At 49.0% G+C, this 21,667-nt stretch overlaps 2 protein-coding genes across 7 annotated transcripts in view; both read right to left on the bottom strand.

Annotated features, from left to right (window-relative positions):
* The window catches only part of AGBL4 (AGBL carboxypeptidase 4), a 1,285,194-nt gene that overhangs the window by 195,546 nt on the left and 1,067,981 nt on the right, over positions 1–21,667 (bottom strand). The gene's annotated exons all lie outside the window — the stretch shown is intronic.
* Positions 10,970–21,667, bottom strand: part of BEND5 (BEN domain containing 5) — a 47,627-nt gene continuing 36,929 nt past the window's right edge. Inside the window, exons 5-8 of one of the 6 annotated variants that reach the window (XR_009538935.1) lie at positions 19,971–20,184; positions 15,354–17,716; positions 14,932–14,979; positions 10,970–11,146 (exon numbers count right to left, since the gene is read on the bottom strand). Coding sequence is in view for 3 of the 6 variants with exons in the window: in XM_060140111.1 (XP_059996094.1) it covers positions 10,989–11,146; positions 14,932–14,979; positions 19,971–20,184 (420 nt within the window). In the remaining 3 variants the exon portion in view is untranslated. The other 5 variants (XM_060140111.1, XR_009538933.1, XR_009538934.1 and 2 more) reach the window with 5 other exon arrangements.

Genomic DNA, 21,667 nt, shown 5'->3' with positions numbered 1-21,667 from the left:
GGACTGCACATTATGCTTTTGAGATTTATTTATGTGATACATGGAGATCTGGTTCCTTTTTGCTGCATGGTATTTCAGCCTACGAAGAAAGTCAACATACGTGTGTGTGTGGTGTGTGTGTGTGTATGCGCATGCATGCAATGTGTATAACTATCCTGCCGTTGGACATTTGCTTCCACACCTTCTATCATCCTGTGTTGCTTTACAAGGAAACCTTGCACGTGCAGGTGAACCTTGAACGCAGCTAGACTCCAGCCGGGGAGGAGGGACACTCCTCTTTGTCACACAGCGCAGGGTCTGGCACCCTGCTGGCTCTGTCGGTGCTGATTACTAGAAGGCACTGACGTTGTGATGAAAGAACAGTGGACTTGGTCTCAGAAGGACCTGGGTTTGAATCCTGACCCTCTTACTTATCAGCTGTGTGACCCTGTGCAAAAATTCTAACCTTTCTGACCTGCAGTGTCCTTACCAGGAGAAATAAAGACAGTAACACCAACTCCCAAATATTCCTGTTGCGATGATTAAATATATGAAGTCTTCAGTGTGGATCCTGACATGCAGGAGGAGCTCAAGAAAGCTAATGGAAAGATCCCTGATCCCGGGCAGACAAAAGAGCACAGAAGAGGCATCACAGCCTCCTGTCAGCTGCCCTTCTCGCTCTGAAAAAGGAGGTCTAGGTCGAACGCTCAATTTTAAAAACAAAAGAAAACAGAAAAGAATGAAAGAGAAAGAGAAAGAAAGAAAACAAGCCACCTTAGAATCATAATTTGAAACCCAGGGAGCTACCTCCAAATCTGGCTGGGTTTCTACTCCATCTGTGCCTCTGATTGGCTGACACTGGAAATCTGCGGAGGGTGTCTTTGGTCTTGGACCAGGTTCCCTGAAGGGCAGCCCCACCCTGCAGAGGCCACCTGCACTCCTGGGCCCTGTGGAAGGCAGCACCAGGCTGGGTTACAAAGGGTTAAATGTCTTCCTCCCCCCAAAGAGACTGGAGCCAATGAGGCTTTCTGCTTAAATGGCCTATAACCATCTCCCAAAGCTCCTTAGCTCAGAAAGTGTACAAGTCAGCAAAATGAAAATAATTTAAAGAGCCATTGCGAAGAAGAACTCCAGCCTCCCTGCTGCCCCCGCTCACAGCCTCTCAGTAGTGACTTGCGTTTTTCACATTCAGGGCCAGAGTCTCCCCACCCCCACCCCCACCCCCGTTTCAGGAAAGGATGTACCACAGGCTGAGATTTGCTGCCTCCCAGGAGGGAGAGGCAGGGGGCGCAGGAGGTCTACGGGGATCTACCTCCACACCCGGAGTGCTTCGTGGTTTCCAAGCCCTGCCCTGGCCATGCTGATGCTGCCAGGCCACGGCAGCTTCAGAGTCTGGTGGAGCAGGGACCGTCACGCATGTGTTATAACCAAGGACACGGAGGCTCATAGACAGGAAGTGCCGGCCCCACCCTCAGCCCAGGCGAGCGGGATGCTCCTGGCTGAGTGCGCAGCCCTCCTTGCTTCTATCGCTCTGAGAGGTAGGATAGTACCTGTTAATGAGCACCTACTACGTGCCTGCCATGTGCGCAGCACTTTAGGCAACAGCCCTAAAATGTGGACACTGTTATTCTTGTTCCACAGTTGATGAATCTGAGGACCCAGAGGTTGAGTAACTTGGCCAAGGTCATGCTACTGAAAAGCTGTGGAGGAAAGTTCAAACCCGCAGTCTCATTTCACACCCACACTGTTTCCACGGTACCAAGGAAGTGCTTAGGGAAGACCTGGCACAGAGACAAGTACAGCCCTGCAATCTGCCCCCCACTCTCCTGACACGTTTCAACTCCCTGATCTGGGTCTGCCGCCCCTCCACGGGCTGAGTCCCCACAAGGGTCTGCACAGAGTGAGTTCAGGGCATGGGAGCTGCATGAAGACCCAGCTGCCCTGGGCACACCCCATCTGGACGGCTGCAGGGTGGTCTCACAGCCTGGTTCCCACCTGGCAGTGGCAACCCTTAAGGAGGAAGGAGAGTGGGCACCTGACCCTCACCATCTCTCACCTGGGTTATTCCAAAAACCTCCTTGACTTTTCTCTCTCCCTCCAAACCCGCCAGCACACTGCTGCCAGCATGATCCTTCAGCAGCTGTCCTTCATCCTCAGAGTCCAGCACCTCAGCCTGGGACCAAGGCCCTCCCAGGACCCTGCTCCTACCCACCTCTCCAGCCTCCTCCCCAGTACCAACTTCACCTCCACTCCTTGAAGCACCTGCCTTCTTCCGCCTCTTGCCCCTTGCCCCTTGTTCACAAGGACAGCAGACAGTTACACAGTGTTCGCTATGTAACAGGTACAGTTCTAAGTACTTTATAGACATGAACTTAATGCTCATAGGAACCGACCCCTCCATTTTATGGAGGAGGGAACTGAAGCCCAAACCAATTAATTAACTTGCCCAAGGTTGCAGGGCTGGTAATTGGTAGATCCCAGGGTGAGACCCAGGCAGTGTGAGGTCAGATTCCTCAAATTTAACCTCTGCCAAACCCTTTCCTCCTTTCTTGACCTGATGACAGTCTCTCCTGGGAGGACAAGACCAGGAGGGTCTCATGACCCCCTCTGAAGGACTTTCTTCATCCCTCAAGTTCTTAAATCCCCAGGCCGAAAGAACTGCTTCGGTCCCTGGTTTCCCACACCTGTGGTCTTCAGGGGCCAGGATTCTAGGGAATTTCTTCAGCACTGGGCTCAGTGCTGGGCCCGGGACTCAGATGGGAACACACAGTGGCCCTGCCTTGGAGGGCTCACAGTGAGAAAGATGGACTCACAATGACAATATGGCTGACAAGGCCAGCAGAGGGCAGGAGAGGGTGCCACAGAGCAGGGGGAGGCGTCCCCACCCAGACCGTGGAGGGAGCACTGAAGACCTCCTGGAGGGAGGAGAAGGAGAAGGTCATGGAGCAGAGGTGGCCGGGAAGGTCCACACAGAAGAAACAGTTTGTGTCCACGAGCGATCTCAGGTAGCACAAAGCATGGTCGTAAAGACGCCAGGCATTGGAGGCACTCAGGCTTCCACGCCAGTCCCGGATCCTCCTGGTCGTGGCGGTGCCGTCTTGGGCCAGTTACTCAACCTCTTTGAGTCCGTTTCCTCATCTGTGAAATGCGGATGGTCATAGTACCTCCTTCACAGTGTTGTGTGAGAAATAAAATAATAACAGTGCCTAAAACATAGTAAGTGCTCGATAAATACTAGTTAATTAAACAAATAGTGTCCATATCTATATCTCCTGCACCTAGCACACAGTAGGGGCTCCGCAAAGGGGTACAGAGATGAATTTACACGGTTCTGCTCTCACTTTGCTGACTGCCTCAGGGAAAGAGACAACTAAATAGAAATTACAACTCTGAGCATTAGGATGCTGGGAAGGTTGGGACTGGCAGGGAAGGAAAGGAGGAGATTTGGAAAACCAGAGGAGGGAGGGAGTCCTTCTGGGAAGAGGTGGAAACAGTTCCTTAGAGGAAATATTTGAGCTGAGTCTTCAAGATGGGGGAGGATAGGTTTTCTATAGTTAATGACCCAGGCACGAATGAGTGCACATCTTGGAATAAAAGTGAGGCTCCAGGTAGACAGGACAGATTTAATGTCCCATACTTCTCACACTCCTTGGATACCTCCACACCCGTGGCAGGGGCCTGGACAGGGCTTGCTACCCCATGCTGATCTCAGCTTCCGGGGCACTCCGCTTCTCCCCGCCACACACTCAACCTGCCTCCCTGCCCTACGTTTGCCTTTTTTCATGGCACTTATCACTTTCTACAGTTTTCTTATTTATTACATTTACCATTTATCTTCCTACCCACCTCATTCCACTCCCACTAGAGTTTAAAGTCTTTGTCTTTACTAATATGTCTCAGACATTTAGACTAGTGACTGACACCTAGTAGACACTCAGATATTTGTGAAATGATTGAATGATTCCATAATTACTCATGGGGGAACTTCTGCATACAGATGTTGGTGAGGTTAGAATACTGAATCTCTCTCCCCGTTAGCTACTGAAATGGAAACATGCCCAGGGTACCAGATTGGATATGGCCAAAAGAGTGCATTCTGGAATGGTGGAAAGAGCACAGGGTTTCGAACCACCCTTGAGGTGTGACTCCCTGTTGGACCCAACCAGCAATGCCTGTTGGAGTGGTGGGCACAGACTAGAGATATTCAACTCGCTGAAGATGAATGGGGGGGGAGATGGACCGACAGACAAATCATCTCCTCGTGGCCATTCTCGTCCTTCTGGCGTAAGCTCCAATGTTACATCTTAGAGGTCTTCCCTGATCACATCTAGATGGAGGAGTCCTAGTTACGAGACTAATCCAGCTCAGAGAAAGTAATTGGTAAAGAAAAGTGGGGTCTTTAGCGGAGGACCACACGGTTCTTTTCTTTTCACTGACCTAACCATTATTATTGGTAACTTGGTGAAGATACAAAAGATCATATTTCTATACTATAAAACTGGGAGGAAGAATATAGCACAGAATAAAATTCCATAAGGATCTCAAACATGCAAACATATGAATTCACATAGGAAGAAGTTGAAAAAGTACTTTCGTAGAGAAAGCTAATTTGCCAAACTTCTTTAAAAATTCCAAACGCTGGTGAAGTTGTGCGGAAATGGCACGTGCACGTCCACCTACCTAGAGACGTGGCTTGACCTTTTTGAGAGCAATATAACAAACATAGATATAACAACAACATGGAAAAGACTATAAAAATGTGCTTGCCCTTTAATTAGCTCACTCCTGGGAATTTAAGAAACAAACAACTATAAATGATCATGACAGCATTATCTCTAATAGCAAGAAACTAGAGACAATAAAATGTACAGTGAGGAGATGAGAAGGTAATCATGACCCAGTGTCAGGAAGGGCATTGAAATGGCAGCTACACAAACCAGGCAGCAGAGGGGGAAATGTTTGCCATATGATGTTAATTGAACAAGGCAGGATCACGGGAGGCTGGCCAACTGCTGTGAACAAAGAGGTACTGCCCTGGACAGACAGGAGGGGCTCCCAGGAGTGAATGTGTTGTTGGGCTTGGTTCTTGGGATTATGGCTTGATTTCTTTTTCGGCTTTGGCTTTCCTCAAATTTTGTTTTGTATTTTAAACACAAATGGAAAAGAAGATCTCAACCAGCTGGAATGTTGGGCCGAAACCAATAAGATGAAATGGAACCCGGATGCATGCAAAATCCGCTATTTTGTTTAAGAAATACATTTAAGAACACACAATTGAGGTGGGGGCGGGGTATAAATAGCTGCTAAAGTGAATAAGGGAAGGAAAAAGGGAACAAAAACAACCACATTTACTGCAGCCCGCAACTGGGATAGTGAGGGCTGTAGGTCTGGTACCGCGGGAGGTAAGCGTGGTTACATTAACAACTGCATAACGGACAAGGTGACTGGGGCTAGAAGATTTAGGAACTTGCCCAATTTCCTCTAGTCTAATAAATAATGAAGTCAGGATTTGAATTTGGTGTGAGTTCCTCTGTCATCAAAATCTATGCTCGTTCTCTTGCAACACAGCGAACTAAAGGGATAAGTATTGTGTTAGCCAAAAAAGGGAGCAGGGCAGTATTTGGTGACCATAAGCTCAACGTGAGACAGTTGTATCGCTAAAGATGCTAATTCAAGTTTAGGGCACTCTAATAGAGATATGCCATCCAGGAGCAAGAGATGACAACTGCTCTAGTTAGTACTGGTCAGACCCTTCCTAGAGCAGTGTCTAGTCCTGAACCCTACCTTCTAGTGGCACATCCATAAAACAGCAACCAGGATGGTCAGAGTTCTTAGGATTAGGGAACTAAGAGATGTTGAATGCCTAGGTGCTTTACTCACGTTATCTTGTATAGCTCTGTATACAACCCTGTGAGATAGGTATTATATTCCTACTTTTAAAATGAGAAAACTAAAGCCAAGAGAGATTGAGAACTTCTTCAAGGTCACATACTAGTAAGTGGCAGTCAAGGTTTGAACACAGGGCTGTCTAAATCCAGAGTCCTCACTCTTCCCTGCACTGCCTCTCCCACGTGAGAGATGGCAGAACACAATTTGAGCTATTGATTAGTCTGTGAAGAGACATGATTGCCACCTTCAACTCTGCAAAGGGCTATAAGCAGAAGCATTTTGCCTGACTTCAGAGGAGAGAACTTGATTGACCTCAGAAGTCTCAGGGAAGTAGATTTTTAGCTCAGCAGAAGAACTTCTCAGTGATGACAGTAATTGGATGTGCCCTTGGGTAGGAAGGTGAATTCTCCACGCCTGGAGGAGTTCCAGCATGGTCCGGAAAGGCACTTGCTTTCAGTGGAGAGGAGATCTGAGTGGAGGACCTCGAAGCTCACTTTTGACCCTTCGGTTCCATGAGCCTATGAAGCTGTTTGGCAGAAACTGATTAATCTCTTCAGCAGAAGTGATGAAAAGACCTGTTGGTATGTCTATTTGCAGATGTAAAAGTAAAAATATGCCCAAGGTAAACAAACACATTGGTCCAGAGAAAACTATATACAGAAAATGAAATGAATTCTGCTGGAAATGCTTACAGGTTAAGCGTTTATTTTGTGTAAACAAGAAACCAAACTCTGGAGAGATGTGCAGTCTCAGAAGTAATTAAAGAAAATATAATGAGGTAACAATTTTCACCTGTTAGGTTGGCAAAATAATTAAAACACGGTCACGCCCATTATATGTATCAAGAATGATAAAAGTGGTACTCTTTTTGACCCAGGTAACACGAACCTAAGAAACTGATAGAAAATATAAAGGGGGGGAAAAAAAACTGTGCACACAAAAATCTTCACAGATGTTTAATTTATAAACGACCTACAGATTCAAGGAAGGGCAATGGACCGGCTGGGTGGCAGGGTAGGGGCTGAGGTGAGCGAGGGTAGCTGGAAGGTCGGGAGTGGACCTAGTCAGAGCGCACAGGGAAAAGCTCATGAGTACTGCGTGCTGTGGGATGAGCACAGGGTGTCTGGAGGGCCAAAGGCAGGTTTGAAGGCCAAGGTCACAGTGTAAGAGGTCAGAGCAGGTCAGAGACAGGATAGGCACACACACAGGTGAGGACCGAGTGGGCGTGGGGAGAGGAGAGGAGAGAGGAAAACCACCTGTAACACTGGCGGCCATTTATCCACTCTCCCTGGGTCACTTTAATTACGTGCCGGACCCAAGCGTGCAGAGAGAGCTTCCGTGAACTGGCAGCCCTGTGGGTTAGCCCCACAGCCGACCAGGTGGTTTACCCAACTGTAGCCTGATGCCCCTTCACTGGGGGGATGTTCGAATTGATGGCTATACAGTTCATGGAGCAACAGGGCAATATGTTAAAAAGAAAGGGAAGGATGCAAACCTGATGATATGCTATGACCACAGGTATGTAAAATACACATTTACGCTGTTAAATGAAGGACTAGAAGAGATACATCACAATGCTTGCAGCTGTGCCATTTGGAATATTTCCCTTATTTTTCCAAAAATTTCTATAAAGTGGTTTTCATTTCTTTGTAATTCCCAAAAAGGTCATAATTTAGAAATGCATCTAAGAAACGCATGGGCACATAACAGTCACTAACAACACACTTTCCTCAGCTAGAAAATGAAAACAAGCCACATCTTTCTGTTCGGTCTGGCCGCAGAGAACTTGTGGCCGGGGCTTCGGTAAACAGGGCCCAAACCTCATCATTTGAGGCTCTGCCAATCCAGGATTGAGTCTTGTCCTCCACAACTCCCTGGCCTGTCAGAGGAAGTGAAAGAAAGAATCTAAGTGTAAAAGTGAGGGGAAAATCTTGGCACCTACACTGAAAGTCACCTTCTGCATCATGTCCAACTAAACGGCATCTGGTGAGCATGAAAGAGTAACTCTAAACAAGGTGTATAAGAGGAAATTGAGTCTCAATTTCAAATATTGTCATGCACTTTAGAAAGAGCATGTCTTTTTACTTAGGAAACACACTTGTCCCTTTGTTAAAACAGGACTTCTAATGCTGTCTACTAGACTGGTGTTATTCAAAACTGGCACTTGTGTTAAAACACATGTTCCCAGCTCTATCCCAGCCCTACTGAATCCAGCACCCTAAACCAAAGCCCAGGAATCTGTATTTTAAGTACCTCAGCACATTCTCAAGACTGGGCAAGTTTGGGAAGCTCCCTACTACACAAAATGAACTTCAGTTTTGTGTATGTATTTGAATGTAATAAAACTGGGGATCCTCATAAATGGTACCGTTATTCCCCATCCTTTCAAATGGCTTGAATTAATGACACCAATTTCCATCGATTGATTACTTAAGTTGGGACTCTCCGAAATACGCCCTGAGATTACATGGCTAGATTCTCGGCCCAGACCATAATATTCCACTCAGTTTTCGAGGGAAGAGGTAAAAGGACAGATTTTGCACAGACCTGGATTCCGACCCAGCTCCACTGTGACAACTCTGGGACCTTGGCCAAGAAGTTACTTAACCTTTTCTGAGCTCATTTCCTCATTTGTGTGGGTGTAAGAATGGTGGCCCTGCCCTCACATAACAGTCACAGGGCACCAGGTACACAACAGGTGCTCAAAAAGTCTCAGTCTAACTAGGGTGTAAAAACACCTGCCCCCTCCCCTGCCCCGAGTCCCCATCAGAAACAGCTCTTATGTCCTTCCTTGTCACATCTACTTTTGATTTCATGCTGCCTTGCAAGCTAAGGACAGCTACCATCTGCATGGCTCTTTGAGACTCACGGAGCTCTTTTCCCAGCTATTACCTGGACTCCTCTCCACAATAACCCTGACTTAGGGATCACTGTCTCCACTTTAGAAGAAACGAGCTCCAGAGTGGTCAAGTGACCTCCCCAGAAGCAGTAAAGTCACAATCAGATCCCACAATCTTTCACAACCCGTTCTGTCCCTGATGTATGTGTCATATATTACGCGAAGCACTTTCACGTCATAGCCTTTTTTTTTTTTTTTTTGCGGTACGCGTGCCTCTCACTGTTGTGGCCTCTCCCGTTGCGGAGCACAGGCTCCGGACGCGCAGGCTCAGCGGCCACGGCTCACGGGCCCAGCCGCTCCGCGGCATGTGGGATCCTCCCGGACCGGGTCACGAACCCGCGTCCCCTGCATCGGCAGGCGGACTCTCAGCCACTGCGCCACCAGGGAAGCCCTGTCAGAGCCTTTTTAAGCAGGTATTTCGATGACTATTTTCCCTTCCAACCTAAAAGCACCTATAAAGCAGGTATCATATCTTATTAGTCTTCGTAGGGAAATGGAGCCTCTGGGTGTTTATCTTTGCCGTGCTTAGGAAGGAAATGGGATGAGTTCAAATCATGTATACTTTTTCCCAGCCTCTCATGCATTCACACTACTCATGCCCAAGCTGCTCCCCTGCCATTAAAATGAACACATCTTAATAACAAGAATTTACTGAACACTACTAAGTGTCACAAACTTTACTTACCTAATGAACTAACTTTTGTTAAACACTCAGAAAAGTCCTGGCACATACTAAGTATCTGTTATTGTTATTATTATTTAATTATCCACATAGCCTGTGAGGTATGCATAATTTTCCTCATTGTACTGGTAAAGACTCTGGGAAGTTAAGTGATTGGTCCAAGATCACACCACTAGTCTGTGGAGAACTGGGAAAATACCATAAAAGGAAGTTCATACCTATACATCCTATTAGCAAGCATATAATATTTCAGATTACGAAGAATTATTTTATGTACTAAAATAAAATTCCTCAAAGAGGTAGCCACCTCCACTACTCACCCTAGTGACCCTGAGCTTTTGCTTATAGACCACCAGTAATCTAATGGTTTAGTGGATAAACCATTAGAGAAACCAGAGGCCAAAGTTTTCCAACCAATGCCTAAAAGCCAATAACCAGAAATGAAGAAAATAATGACTACCAACATTTATTGAGCACTTATATATAGTGCTCTATAACTTATAGCAACTCTGCAACGTTGCAACTCCGCAAAGTAGATATTATCTCCTTTTTAAGGAACAGAAAATTGAAACTCAAGAGGTTACGCTAAACCCAAAGCAAGCAGTGGAGCCAGGTTTGGAACCCAAACTCCTCAGCCCCAAAGCCTTGCCATTTCCAACATACTACGCTGACTTCATAGGCATTACAGAAAGGAAAGCGTTAATCAACAGGAAGATCAAATGTGGTCTGCCTGATTGGGCACCAGGCACTTTAGAGACACAGCTACGGCACGAGATAAAAATTATGCAACTTGGAAGATCATTTGAGATACAAGATAGGATGAACGAACCGACACCAGGTGACGTTGCCCCTGACCTTCTGAAGGTTACCCTGAACCACATCTAACATTACCACCCCCTGACACTCCTTTACAAAGATTGACTCAAATTATCAGGAAAGCCGAATCTCAGGTCACCTTGAGTAACAGGTCCTAGATCTGTCCTTTGAGGTAAGAGAAAGTAATCTGCTTCGAGACAGCCCTTCAGATCTGTAGACAGTAATCACATCCCTTATGAATTTTCTCTCCTTCAGCCTGAATGTTCCGCCCCTCAAAGGACACTGGTCACCTCCACTGTACACTTAATGTCCATCCTGAAATAAATGAGGCTAATGATTGTCTACAGCAACGCATTAATGAAGCTTTATTATAGAACAAAATAGAGGAACAAAGATAGAAGTCCTTGAATGGTAAAAATATCAGCTCAAATTCTTGGCCAAGTGATAGGTAACTCAGAGACATTTTATCCGCCTCCGAGAAGACAGCGCTTTCACCATCCCCAGAACAACACTGGCGCCAGGATGCTGCCTGAGTCTCAGCAAATCCATCTGCCTTCTTGGAGTGGGAAGTCCAAGTTCAGAACAAGGCGCTGACCTCAGAACCCTACTGGCTCCCCGCCCACACACCACCACGCATGGTGGGGTCTGATCTGGACAACACCATCACCCGCAAATCACACGCCACACAAGGAAAACGAGAAGGCTTTATGAAAAATCCAAAGTTTATTGCAAATTATATTTTGCTTCCCTTCGTTCTTCATTTTTACAGGATTTATTGATATCCATGATTTTTTCACAGATGTACTTGTTGACTTTGGAGAGTCTCTGTGCAATTTCAGTTTCATCCACAGTTTCTTGTGCTATTCTGTCGTACAAACACTCTAGACAGGGAAAAGAAACAAGAAGGCCAAGGATTAATGGTACATTCGAGTACATATCTTTAAGGGGGAGAAAGGAAAATACGCCTCCTGACATACTTCCAAAGTACCAACTCACATATCTGGCATGGCGGTATTTTAAATTTTTCAACACAAGAGTAGATATACACTGTAAATTTATACTTTAAAGATAATGATACAACACCCATGTGTCCACGCCCCCTGCTTAACAGGACAGCATTGCTGGCCCCGCTGAAGCCCCTAAGTGCCCTTCCCCAGTGCCATCCTCACCAGAGGTAATCACTGTCCTCAATGTTTGCTTTTCTTTTCGCGTTTACACATATGCATACATCCTTAAATAACATGTTGCTACTTTTCCCATTTTTAACTATTTACAAGTGTATCCATACTCTGTATACCCATCTGACTTTTCTTTTTTCATTCAACATTCCAGTTTTGAGAGTCACCCATGCTGAAGTGTATGTATAGCTGCAGGTCATTCACTTTCACTGATGAGTAGTGTTCTACTGTCTGACTAGTCCACAGTCGGCTGACCCACTTGATTGTCCATGGATACTTGGATGGTTTCCCATGTTCTGCAGTTACAGGTACCCTGAGCCGTGTCTCTTGGGGCAAACATGCAGGAAATGCTCAGTCCGGGCCTAGGCTGGAACTGCCCAGCGTTAGGGTGCGTGCCTACTACACTTTACCAGGTGATACCTGGGAAACTGTTTTCCACAATGGCTGTGCCGCCTGGTACCCCTAAGAGCAGTGTGTGCAAGGACTGCCTGCCCCATAGCTCCAACAGCACTCCAGGTCAGATTATTAAGGTTCTGACAACCTGGCGGGCGTGAAGTGGTACCTCACTGAGGTGCTTACTAATGAGGCTGAGGATGGCCACTTCTACTGACTCCGCCGTTTGCTGTGATGAAGCAAGCAGTGAGCCTCAGACAGGACCTGACTGAAGCTGGACTTTGGCCTACTTCCTAGCATGGGGACCTGAGGCGAATCATTGCCCTAGATTCCTCACCTCATAAAACAAGGATAACAAACCACACATGATCCTTTGTAAGCTGCCATGAGGGATGTGAAACAAACGTTTTGCAAGCCTTCTTCAAGCTATAGGGAGCACTACCCCTGTCTGAGGCTATTACAGTTATTTTATGTATACGCCACTGTCCGTTCCCAGGGCCTAGCACAGCGCCTGGCACGGGGGCAAGATTCAGTAAGTGTCTGTTGAATGAATGAATAAATGAATGAATGCTTTTCTTGGGAAACCTGAGGGGACATAATAATTCTGGACACAAGGGGACTAGGGGTGTAGGTGGGGAATGTACCACTGGGGTATGTAATCGTGGGCAAGATTTTTAACTTTGTTGAACGTGAGCCTTTCCACCTATAAAACAGGAGTGACAACCCGGTCTCGAGGAACTGCCACGCAGGATAAACAAAGTCTCGTGTACCAGGCCAGTGCACAGCAGGCAATGCTGCTAGTGACGCAGAACATCAGCACTGGGGAGGGATCACGGAGACTGCCTTGTGCTACCACCCCTCCACTCACACGGGACATGGCTGAGGCCTGGAGAGAGGAGGTAAGTACAGGCACGATCCCCTGCGGCCTCCACTCTGAGCCCTTCCTGGGCACGTGGCCAGCCCGCCCACTGTTGCCGTCCAGGCTGCAGGCGCATGTGCTATATGCCTTCTTTCTTTGGGGCACCATCTCCTCCCTGCAGATCAGGGTTTGCACAGAGAAGCCTTTGAAAGCTTTTAGCTGACCTTCACTACTTCCTGGCTGCTTCCAACCTGACTAATCTGCACTTTGTCTTGTGTTGGCTTTTCCACAGGGAATGAGATCAGAAGGTCCTACCTCTGCTGACTCCACCTGCATCTCCCAACCCACTCCAGGCTATGCCACAAATCAGTCTTTGCTCATCTCCTCCCAGATTACCGATTACCCTGGTCTCATGTCTCATCCTTCACCTGCCTAAACCCCACCCATTCTTCCAGATTCAACCTGCTTGGAACCTACCAGGTTGAGTCGGGAGACCCCATTCTGCCTATACCCTCAGTGCTTCCATACTCGCCTGGGTTTTCCCTCTATCAAAGCCCTGATCACAGTCTCATAGAACTGTGACCACGCTGTCTCACCTACAGACCCGAACACGGGGTTCCCTCCCCAGCCCAGGGCCAGGGGGACGCCGACACTTGCAGTGACATTGCTGGAAGCTCAACCAAATGAGGAAGACACCCTGTGCAGAGGACTGTTTCCAAGTTGAGGGGTTCGAATCTGGCTCTAACCCTAGTTGCTGTGCCACCTCGAGTGGGAACCTCTCTGGGTCTCAGTCTTACTGTCTGAAAGCAGGATGTCAAATCCAATCATCTAAGAAGATTCTTCCAGCTCTAGGTCTCTAGTTCTCTGAAAGGTAACAGGGTGGGTAAAGAGGCAAAGGAGAGAGAAGGGGGCAGGGGAGTGGGTGTGATGGCCCTGAGAGGCCCCGGCATGAGCTGGAGAGAAGGCAGGAAGAGAAAGGTACAGATGGAGGAAGGTTTTCAGAGGCGCCCACAGAATCCCAATCATTCTCGTTTCCTGAGGGTAAGAGCACTGAGCGGCCCCTGAGGTTGATTAAAAGGCTTTCGTTAGACTCCAGATATTAATCACCTGCAGCTGCCAGGAATGCCTCCCTCTGCAAGGGAGCATTTGAGATTATTGCTTAATTAACAAGGTTTATAACAGCGCTAATGGGTCCTATTAAAAAAGTTATAAAAATTAACCAGAACTCAACGCCGTGGCTCATTTGAAAAGTCAGACACTCTGCAAAAGGTCACTTGAGGGGCTTCCCGGGTGGCGCAGTGGTTGGGAGTCCGCCTGCCGATGCAGGGGACACGGGTTCGTGCCCCGGTCCAGGAAGATCCCACATGCCGCGGAGCGGCTGGGCCCGTGAGCCATGGCCGCTGAGCCTGCGCGTCCGGAGCCTGTGCTCCGCAACGGGAGAGGCCACAACAGTGAGAGGCCCGCCTACCACAAAAAAAAAAAAAAAAAAAAAAAAAAAAAAAAGGCTTCCCGGGTGGTGCAGTGGTTGGGAGTCCGCCTGCCGATGCAGGGAACATGGGTTCGTGCCCCGGTCCGGGAAGATCCCACATGCCGCAGAGCAGCTGGGCCCGTCAGCCATTGCCGCTGGGCCTGCGCGTTCGGAGCCTGTGCTCCGCGGCGGGGGAGGCCGCAGCGGTGAGAGGCCCGCGTACCGCAAAAAAACAAAAAAGGTCATTTGACCTTAATAAGGTTTAACTGCCATTCTGGAGCTTGTCATTAAAACGAGACTCTCCTCCAGCCCTCCTGCTTTCGTCTTTCTAAAGCAGTGTCAGCGTTCACCACATCCCTCTGCTACACGGTAAGGAGTGACTTTAAAACCACAGAGAGGAGAAAATCCTCACCAACCCTGTGAGCACCAAGGCTTTTGTCATTTTGATATGGCAAATGCGAATAAATGTGGTAAAATCATACAAAATAAATACAAACAATCTCAATCCAGCAGACAGCTTGCATGGGAAGAACCAGTCAAATGCAGTCTGGACGAGCTCAAATAATTAGCCTAAAAATGGGGAGTGTATGGTGCGATGGGAGACGGGCTTCAAACCTGCCTGCCTAGTAAAGAAAAAACAAATCAACACTGTATTTTGGTAAGACAAGAAAGCCCTGGAGACAATGGGAAGCCTGAAAGCCCAGTTCAGCCCAGCTCTGATCTAACCCGCTGTATGACCTTGGGCAAGTCGATTTCCTTCTCACTCACCAGCATGACAAGTAGTTACGGGCTCTAAAGGGTTGCTTGACCCGGCACCTGTGAGGCAAAGATACAGAAAGAAGAGAACAGAGGTAGGCACGGGGTGCTCTGGGACATACAACAGAAGGATCCCCCCACCGTGAGAGGTCAGGGAAGGCTTCCTGAAGGATGGTTCTCCCAAGCACACCTGGGTGTTGAGTAGCAGCTAGACAGGCAGAGCAGCACGCGGGTCGGGTGGGCAGTCTGATCTATGTTCCAGGTGCCAGGAACAGCATTTACAAATTCCCTAATGTGAGAGGGGACAAGGCTTGTTGGAATACAGCAGTTCATTATGGTAAAAACTTAGTGAACAAGGTGAATACCGCTGAAAAGTGAGCTAGAGCCAGGGGCCAGATTATGAAGGCGCTTTTCCGACACGTTAAGAAGCTTACCCTTCAGTAATGGGCACCAGGGACTGGCTGTGACGGGGTGGTGGTAACAGGATCATACTGGGTTTCTGAAAGATCACTCTGGTTACCAATGGAGAGAGGCGTCTGGCAGCTGCTGGAGTAAGGCAGGGGAGAGGTGACGTGGCCTGGACTACGTGAGGCGCGATGGGTATGGAGAGAAGTGGACGGTTTAAAAGGTATTTGGGGCAGAACAGATGGAGAGCGGGCACGTGGAAGAGTCAGGAATGAGGCCTCTCTGGGTCCCTGGCAGGTGGTGTCATTTGTCAAGACAGGGAACACAGGGGGGCAGAAGGCTTTGGGGAGAAGGAAGAGGAGAGAGCAGTGAGCGGTGCAGATGCGCCAGCGTCACGTGGACCTGCAGGAGGAGGTGACCAGTGGGCACCTGGATGTATGGGTCGGGATCGTGCAAGTGTGAACTGAGGCCAAATATACATTTGGGAATCAGTCACTGATTCAACAAATATTTATTGAACACTGACTATATGCTGGCCCTGAGCAAGATGCTCATAGATCTGATGTTCTGATGGAGGCGGGGAAACAGACAACCATCAAGCCAATAAACAAGCAAAGCAGCAGCGCTCCGCAGGGACTTTAGGGAGGGTGATGCGACAGAGAGCAACGGAAGGGCCGCTTCATCAGCCTGGGCGGTCGGGGACGGCCTCTCTGAATGACAAGCAGGCAGGATGTGCAGACCAGAGGAAGGGCACTGCTGGCAGTGGGGACAGGAGGGGGCCGGGAGGAGGCCTCAGTGGTTAGAGCACAGTGGAAACGGGAAGTGTGGTGTGCGATGAGGCCGGGGGAGTCACCAGAGGCCAGATCGCCAGGCAGCAGCCAGGACACCAGGAGTGTGGATTTCAACCCAGGGCCGTGAGCACGCCGAGGGCAATGGGGACGGCGGGAGTGAGAGCAGCGGAGGGCAGCGTTGCAGACTGAGAGAAGCGGGCTGGAGACAGAGGCGAGGGCAGCGGGAGGGGAGCCCACAGGGGGGATGCGAAGCCACAGGCAGGAGGAGACCTCAGCATGCAGGAGGGTTTCTCAGTAAAGGACGAGGGATCAGGTCAAACGGGCCGGGGAAGAGGTAGAGGCGGAGCCACGGGGAAGCCTGGCAAGGACGGAGTTAAGCAGAGGGCTGGGAGCCGATGCCAGATGGCAGGGGCGTTCCCAGTGCACACGGGCAGTGAATGCAGACAACTCTTTCAGGAAACCTGGATGTGAAAAGGAACGGAGAGACATGGCGGCAGCTGGGTGATGGAAGTGACGTCTAGGGAGTGTTTTGTTTGCTTCTGTAAGAAATGAGTGATCAAAGTACATTTAAATGGTGCCGGGAAGGACCCAGTTGAGCGGGAGAGACAAGGTACTTAGGGAGGCAGGTGGGCTGTGATCCAGTTGGAGAGAACGGCCAGTCCCAAATAAGAGAAGGAAACATGAGGCAGAAGAACTAGGGGATCCAGTGAAGTTTGCAGATAGGGTGGTTCGAAGCTGTGGGATTTCTTTTTCTTTTCTCTGTGAAGGAAGAGACATGGTCATCTTTTGAACAAGAGAGAGCTGTGGACTACCATGTTCTGGAAGAGTAGAGAAGGTTTAAAAAGGGCTTAGAAAATGGAGGAGTGGATCAGTGAGGGAAACTTGGAGGGCCTGGCCTATGGGCCTGAAGACAGTGAGCCTGTAATAGCCCCAAGCCACACAGCTGAGGTATTTTCTTCTAGAATGTTCCTTAGTATTGGGGACCAGATTAGCTGCAAATGACATCATCTGAATGGGGTCCAAAGAACATACAAATGTCTACAGGTCCACTGGGCAGCCAGGACAAGGACTGTGAATCCTGCCTTTACACATGGACACACCAAGCATCTACCTGGTACTGGCACTGCGCTGGGCCTGGGGAAACAAAAATAAACGTAAGAGAACCAGGGTGAGCTCAAAGTTAAAGCAAAGCAGAGCTGGGGCTCAACCCCAGGCTTTCGATACCTGGTTCCAATTTCTACTCCCCATCACCCTGCACTGGGAGCAGACAGGAGGGGGCCTGGAAGCTGCAAAGCACTGAACAATCGTGAGCTTCAATGATGTGACCATCACGAGGTCATGTCGGCTCCATGGGGGCAGCTCACTTGTCAACAAAGAACGGAAACTTCTTCTCACACCTCAAACATAACTATTCCAAGCTACAATCCAAGCAGCCCTCTTAACTGTCGTAAGAGGTGAGTGTTCAGCTGAAGACACTGCGACATGGAAGGAAAGTAGTTCGCAAGAAACAGTGTGAAGAGTCAGTCAGGGGGTCAGCTTGCAGGTCTCAGTGTGGCACTTGTTCAGCCCTCGGCGACTGAGCTCCCACTGTGTGCCAGGACCTGTGCGAGAGGCAAGGAAGACGTGGAGGTGAGTCCGACACAGTCAGACCCGTGCCTGAGGCAGACGCACAGCAGATGACTTTATGCCACGCGTGACAACAGGAGGGCAGCCGGTCACTGGAAGGCACCTGGGACCTGCTGAGTCACAGCCCAACAAGTGTAACAGAATCAGAGGTCAGCCACCTCTCAGGTAGGCAGGGCTGTGTCCCCAGGAAGGACGCTTTCTCAGGGCGGCCTCCCAAACTAGGCTCCACCTTTTCAGACAGTGGGCAGACTAAAGGTTACCTCCGCTCGTCTAAAAATAAGCGTCTGCCTAAATCAGGTCATCATGAATCGGCCAGCAACGGGGGCAGCTGTGCTACGGAACAAGCCCCAGACCAGAGTCAGTGGGGGTGGGCTTAAATCCAGGCTCTGAAACCCTGTAGCTGGACTTCTGGCTGGTCACCTAATCCCTCTGTGTCCTTACACCTCGACCTCCAAAATACACCCTATATCTGGCCATTTTTCTCTGTTTCCACTGCTGTAACCGTAGTCCATGGCACCGTCATGCCTCCCCGAGACCACTGCATCAGCCTCCTAACTGACCTCCCATTCGGTCACTCCCACTGAAGACCTCCATTACCTTTCTCCTGCAGGTGGGGTAAATCCAAGCCGATTACCGTGGCCTTCACGGCCCTAAAAGACCGTCTCTCGCCCACCGGCCTGATCTCAGTATCCCCTCACTCATGACTCTGCAGCGCCCCGGGGCTGCTTCACCCCCTGAGCATGCAGGCCTTTGAACCCGCTCTTTATCCTGCCTGCTTCACCACCCCTCAGACCTGCACAGGGCTGACCCCTACATCCAGCTCCCAGCTTGAATGCACGGCTTCAGGCAGGTCTTCTCCACCCACCCCAGCCAACACAGCTACTGTATCGCCCGATGAGGCTTCACGGCCTTTCATCAGAACCTGAAATGATCTGATTTGTTCATGGACATACTTGCTGTCTGCCCCAGAACTTGGCACATGGCCTGTTCAAAATGTACATGCGGACTGAGTCTTACTTTCTTCATCAAAACATGGCAGTTGGACACTTAAGAGACTAGTGGTTAGGAGCACAGCTTCTGAAGCCAGCCCTCCTGGCTCGGGCTCCTGGCTCTACCCCTAAAGCTGTGCGATCTGGGCAAGTTACTTCACATCTCTGTGTCCAGTTTCTGCAACTAAAACAGGGATAATACTGGCAGCCAACAGAAGGAGTGTTATGTGTTATGAAGATTAAATGAGTTAATATATGTAAAAGAATTTTTAACACAGAATCATAGAAAAAACAGAATCTGAAACGTAGTGATCGCTCAGAATAATTAGCAATTACTGTATTCTCTCTGCTCCCATGTACTTTCCTGCCTGTCTCCATAATTTGTATTATCTGTACCGTAACTAGCTGTTCTCGTGTTCATCTTCCCCATGTGACTGTAAGCACCTTGCAGATGGAGACTGTGTCTTATCCCCCTTTGTGTCCTCCATACCCAGTAGAGAGCCTGGCAAAGAATAAGGGCTTCGTGAGTGGATGGAGAGTGGGTGGGAGAGACAGAGGAAAGAAAGAAGGAAGAGGGAAGAGAGGGGAGGAAGGAAGAAAGGCAGGCAGGAGGGAAGGCAAATCAGAGTCCAGGCCAGTGCCCTATCTTTACAAATGACTCCCTGTCTCTCTGCCTTCCCTCCAACCCCTCTCAAACCCCAGAAAAGAAGCTGAATCCAGTGACCCTCAGCTGGTCTTCACCTCACCAAGTGCTCCAGGCACGATGCTAGGACCCCCCAGAACTGGTCCCCTAGCCTCCACCTTCAGGCTGTCTACACAGCAGCACTCCTTTCCCAACCCGACACCTTTGTTCCAGATGCTTCTGCCTCCCGAGTACCTCTCTTTACACATCTGCGTCTCCATGTCTGATGGATCCTTCAAGGCCCAATCCAGTGACCCCCTTCCCAGGAACCCTTCCCTGATTTTCTGGCTAGGGGTTTCCTCCCCTCCTGAGAACCCCCCTCTGTCCCTCTCGCATGCTAGCTCCTTGAACTGTACTTGTGTCCACAGCTCATTTGCCCTGTTAAATGTGAGCTCTTCTGGGACCGGGTCCACATCTGCTCCTGCGTCCCCATGCCCAGCCCGGGGCCTGGCATGGAGAAGCTTCAGTAGGTGTCTGTTGAACTGAAATGTGCCCGACACATTCCTGACAGAGTAAAGGGCGGTGCCTCGGCCACTGCGTTTCCAGTGCGGGACCCACCTCTGACGATGCTTAGTTTGTGAGGCGAGAGGGGTGGCTTAGGGACTGCATCTTTCTTTTTTTTTGTGGCAACTCCTGTGACGCTTCTGTTCTTCAGAACATCTGTTCCCCAAATCATGACTGCCAAGTTCTTTGTGTACTTGGAATCTCCTTGGGTTACTTGTAGCTGGTGCCATTTCTCCTCATCAACCCAAATCCCGCTTCCCAGATGGACCTGAAAGGGATAAGAACACAAGCAAGCACCTGTTTAGTCAGACAGGATGGGAGCTGGAAATTTTTCTTGTCCTTTAAAAGACACTGCTGCACAACTGCAAGGGATTTGTTCCATGAACACTAATTAACTTTCTTTAAGGGAAATAATCATTTACTGAATACCTGTAACGTGCCAGGCCTTACTCTACGGCTTTATATCCACCATCTCAAAATCTTCACAGCAACCCTGGAAGGAAGGCGTTGGGACACTATTTTCATTTCAGGTGGAAAAACCAGGTTGAGAAAGGTACAGCTGAAAGTCACTCAACTCTGAACTTGCAGAGTGGATTTATTTCATCTGGGTGGGGCCTCGTTGTCAGGATGGTTTAAAGCTTCCTAGGTAATTCCTAGGTGTGACAACCACAGCAGGTGGAGTGAGGAGGGAAACCGTCCAGGCTCTGCCACTAACGGAGTGTGTCTGTGCAAGTCCTTTCTGTCTCTGGCTTCAGTTTCCCATGAACTGAACTGGGAGAGTTGGATTTCAGCTAAATTCCTTCTGGCTGAGAGCACCTATGATTTTAACAAATTAAGCACAACCACTGTGTCTCTGGTCTGATCTGACGGCACACAGAACAAAACACAATCTTATGCTCTTTGTAAGGGAAGCACTCAGAAAGCTTCAGTGCAGAGTCATTAAATGCAAAAGTCCCAGAATGATCTGGCGATGAGGTTTGAGATTTTTTTTTCCCCCTTTCTGGCTCTTTTAACAACTTGAAGACCATTTGCTAACATTAATCATTAAAAAAATGCGATTTTGACTTTGACATTGCTATTTATGTTGTGTTTCTGCTGAGTCTATGGAGGGTGGAAATGGCCTCTGTGGGGATGGAGGAGAGGAAGCCACTGATGAGGTAAACTTTCTGAGGGGAATGGAAAGTCCCTGCCAAGGTCCCTGTCTTCAGAAGGACTGTAGGTCATCGACCTCGCACGGTCGGGAGGCATCTCAGGAGAGTCTAGTCTGAGAGACGGCACGCACACCCAGACTGATGGCAGACCAGCAGGACCCATGTTTGGAGATCTTTCTACCGAAGGCTGGCCTGGAAGCAAGGTGGGCACGCACAGACGGGCAGACAGGTCAGCCAGCGACACTAACACAGCCCACCCACCAATGTCAGCAAGTAACCAATCTACCTGCCGTATCTAACTTCACTTCCTTTAGCTCAAAAGATCATTCAGACCTCTGCAGGCACGATATCAGATAACCAGATCCACCTGGCCTTCCTGTGCTGCAAACTCTGGTGCTATAAATCTGTTCATACGACTCAGGAAGATAAGTAACGCTGGAGTGAGATGTGCTGCCTGGGGCTGGCTGGGCAACATAGACCCAAGGTCAAGTCTGGCCTTTTCTCTGCAGTCTGAACTGCAGGTGGGCAGTCTGTGCGCCAGATCAGGCATACTGGGGACAAGTTCCCTGCTGCTCCCTGCTGGACCCCAAGTCACCTCCC

The sequence above is a fragment of the Lagenorhynchus albirostris genome, chromosome 2 (assembly GCF_949774975.1).
Source record: "Lagenorhynchus albirostris chromosome 2, mLagAlb1.1, whole genome shotgun sequence".
Taxonomy (NCBI): Eukaryota; Metazoa; Chordata; class Mammalia; order Artiodactyla; family Delphinidae; genus Lagenorhynchus; species Lagenorhynchus albirostris.
The sequence above is the reverse complement of the archived record's forward strand: the minus strand, read 5'-3'. Positions and strand labels throughout refer to the sequence as shown.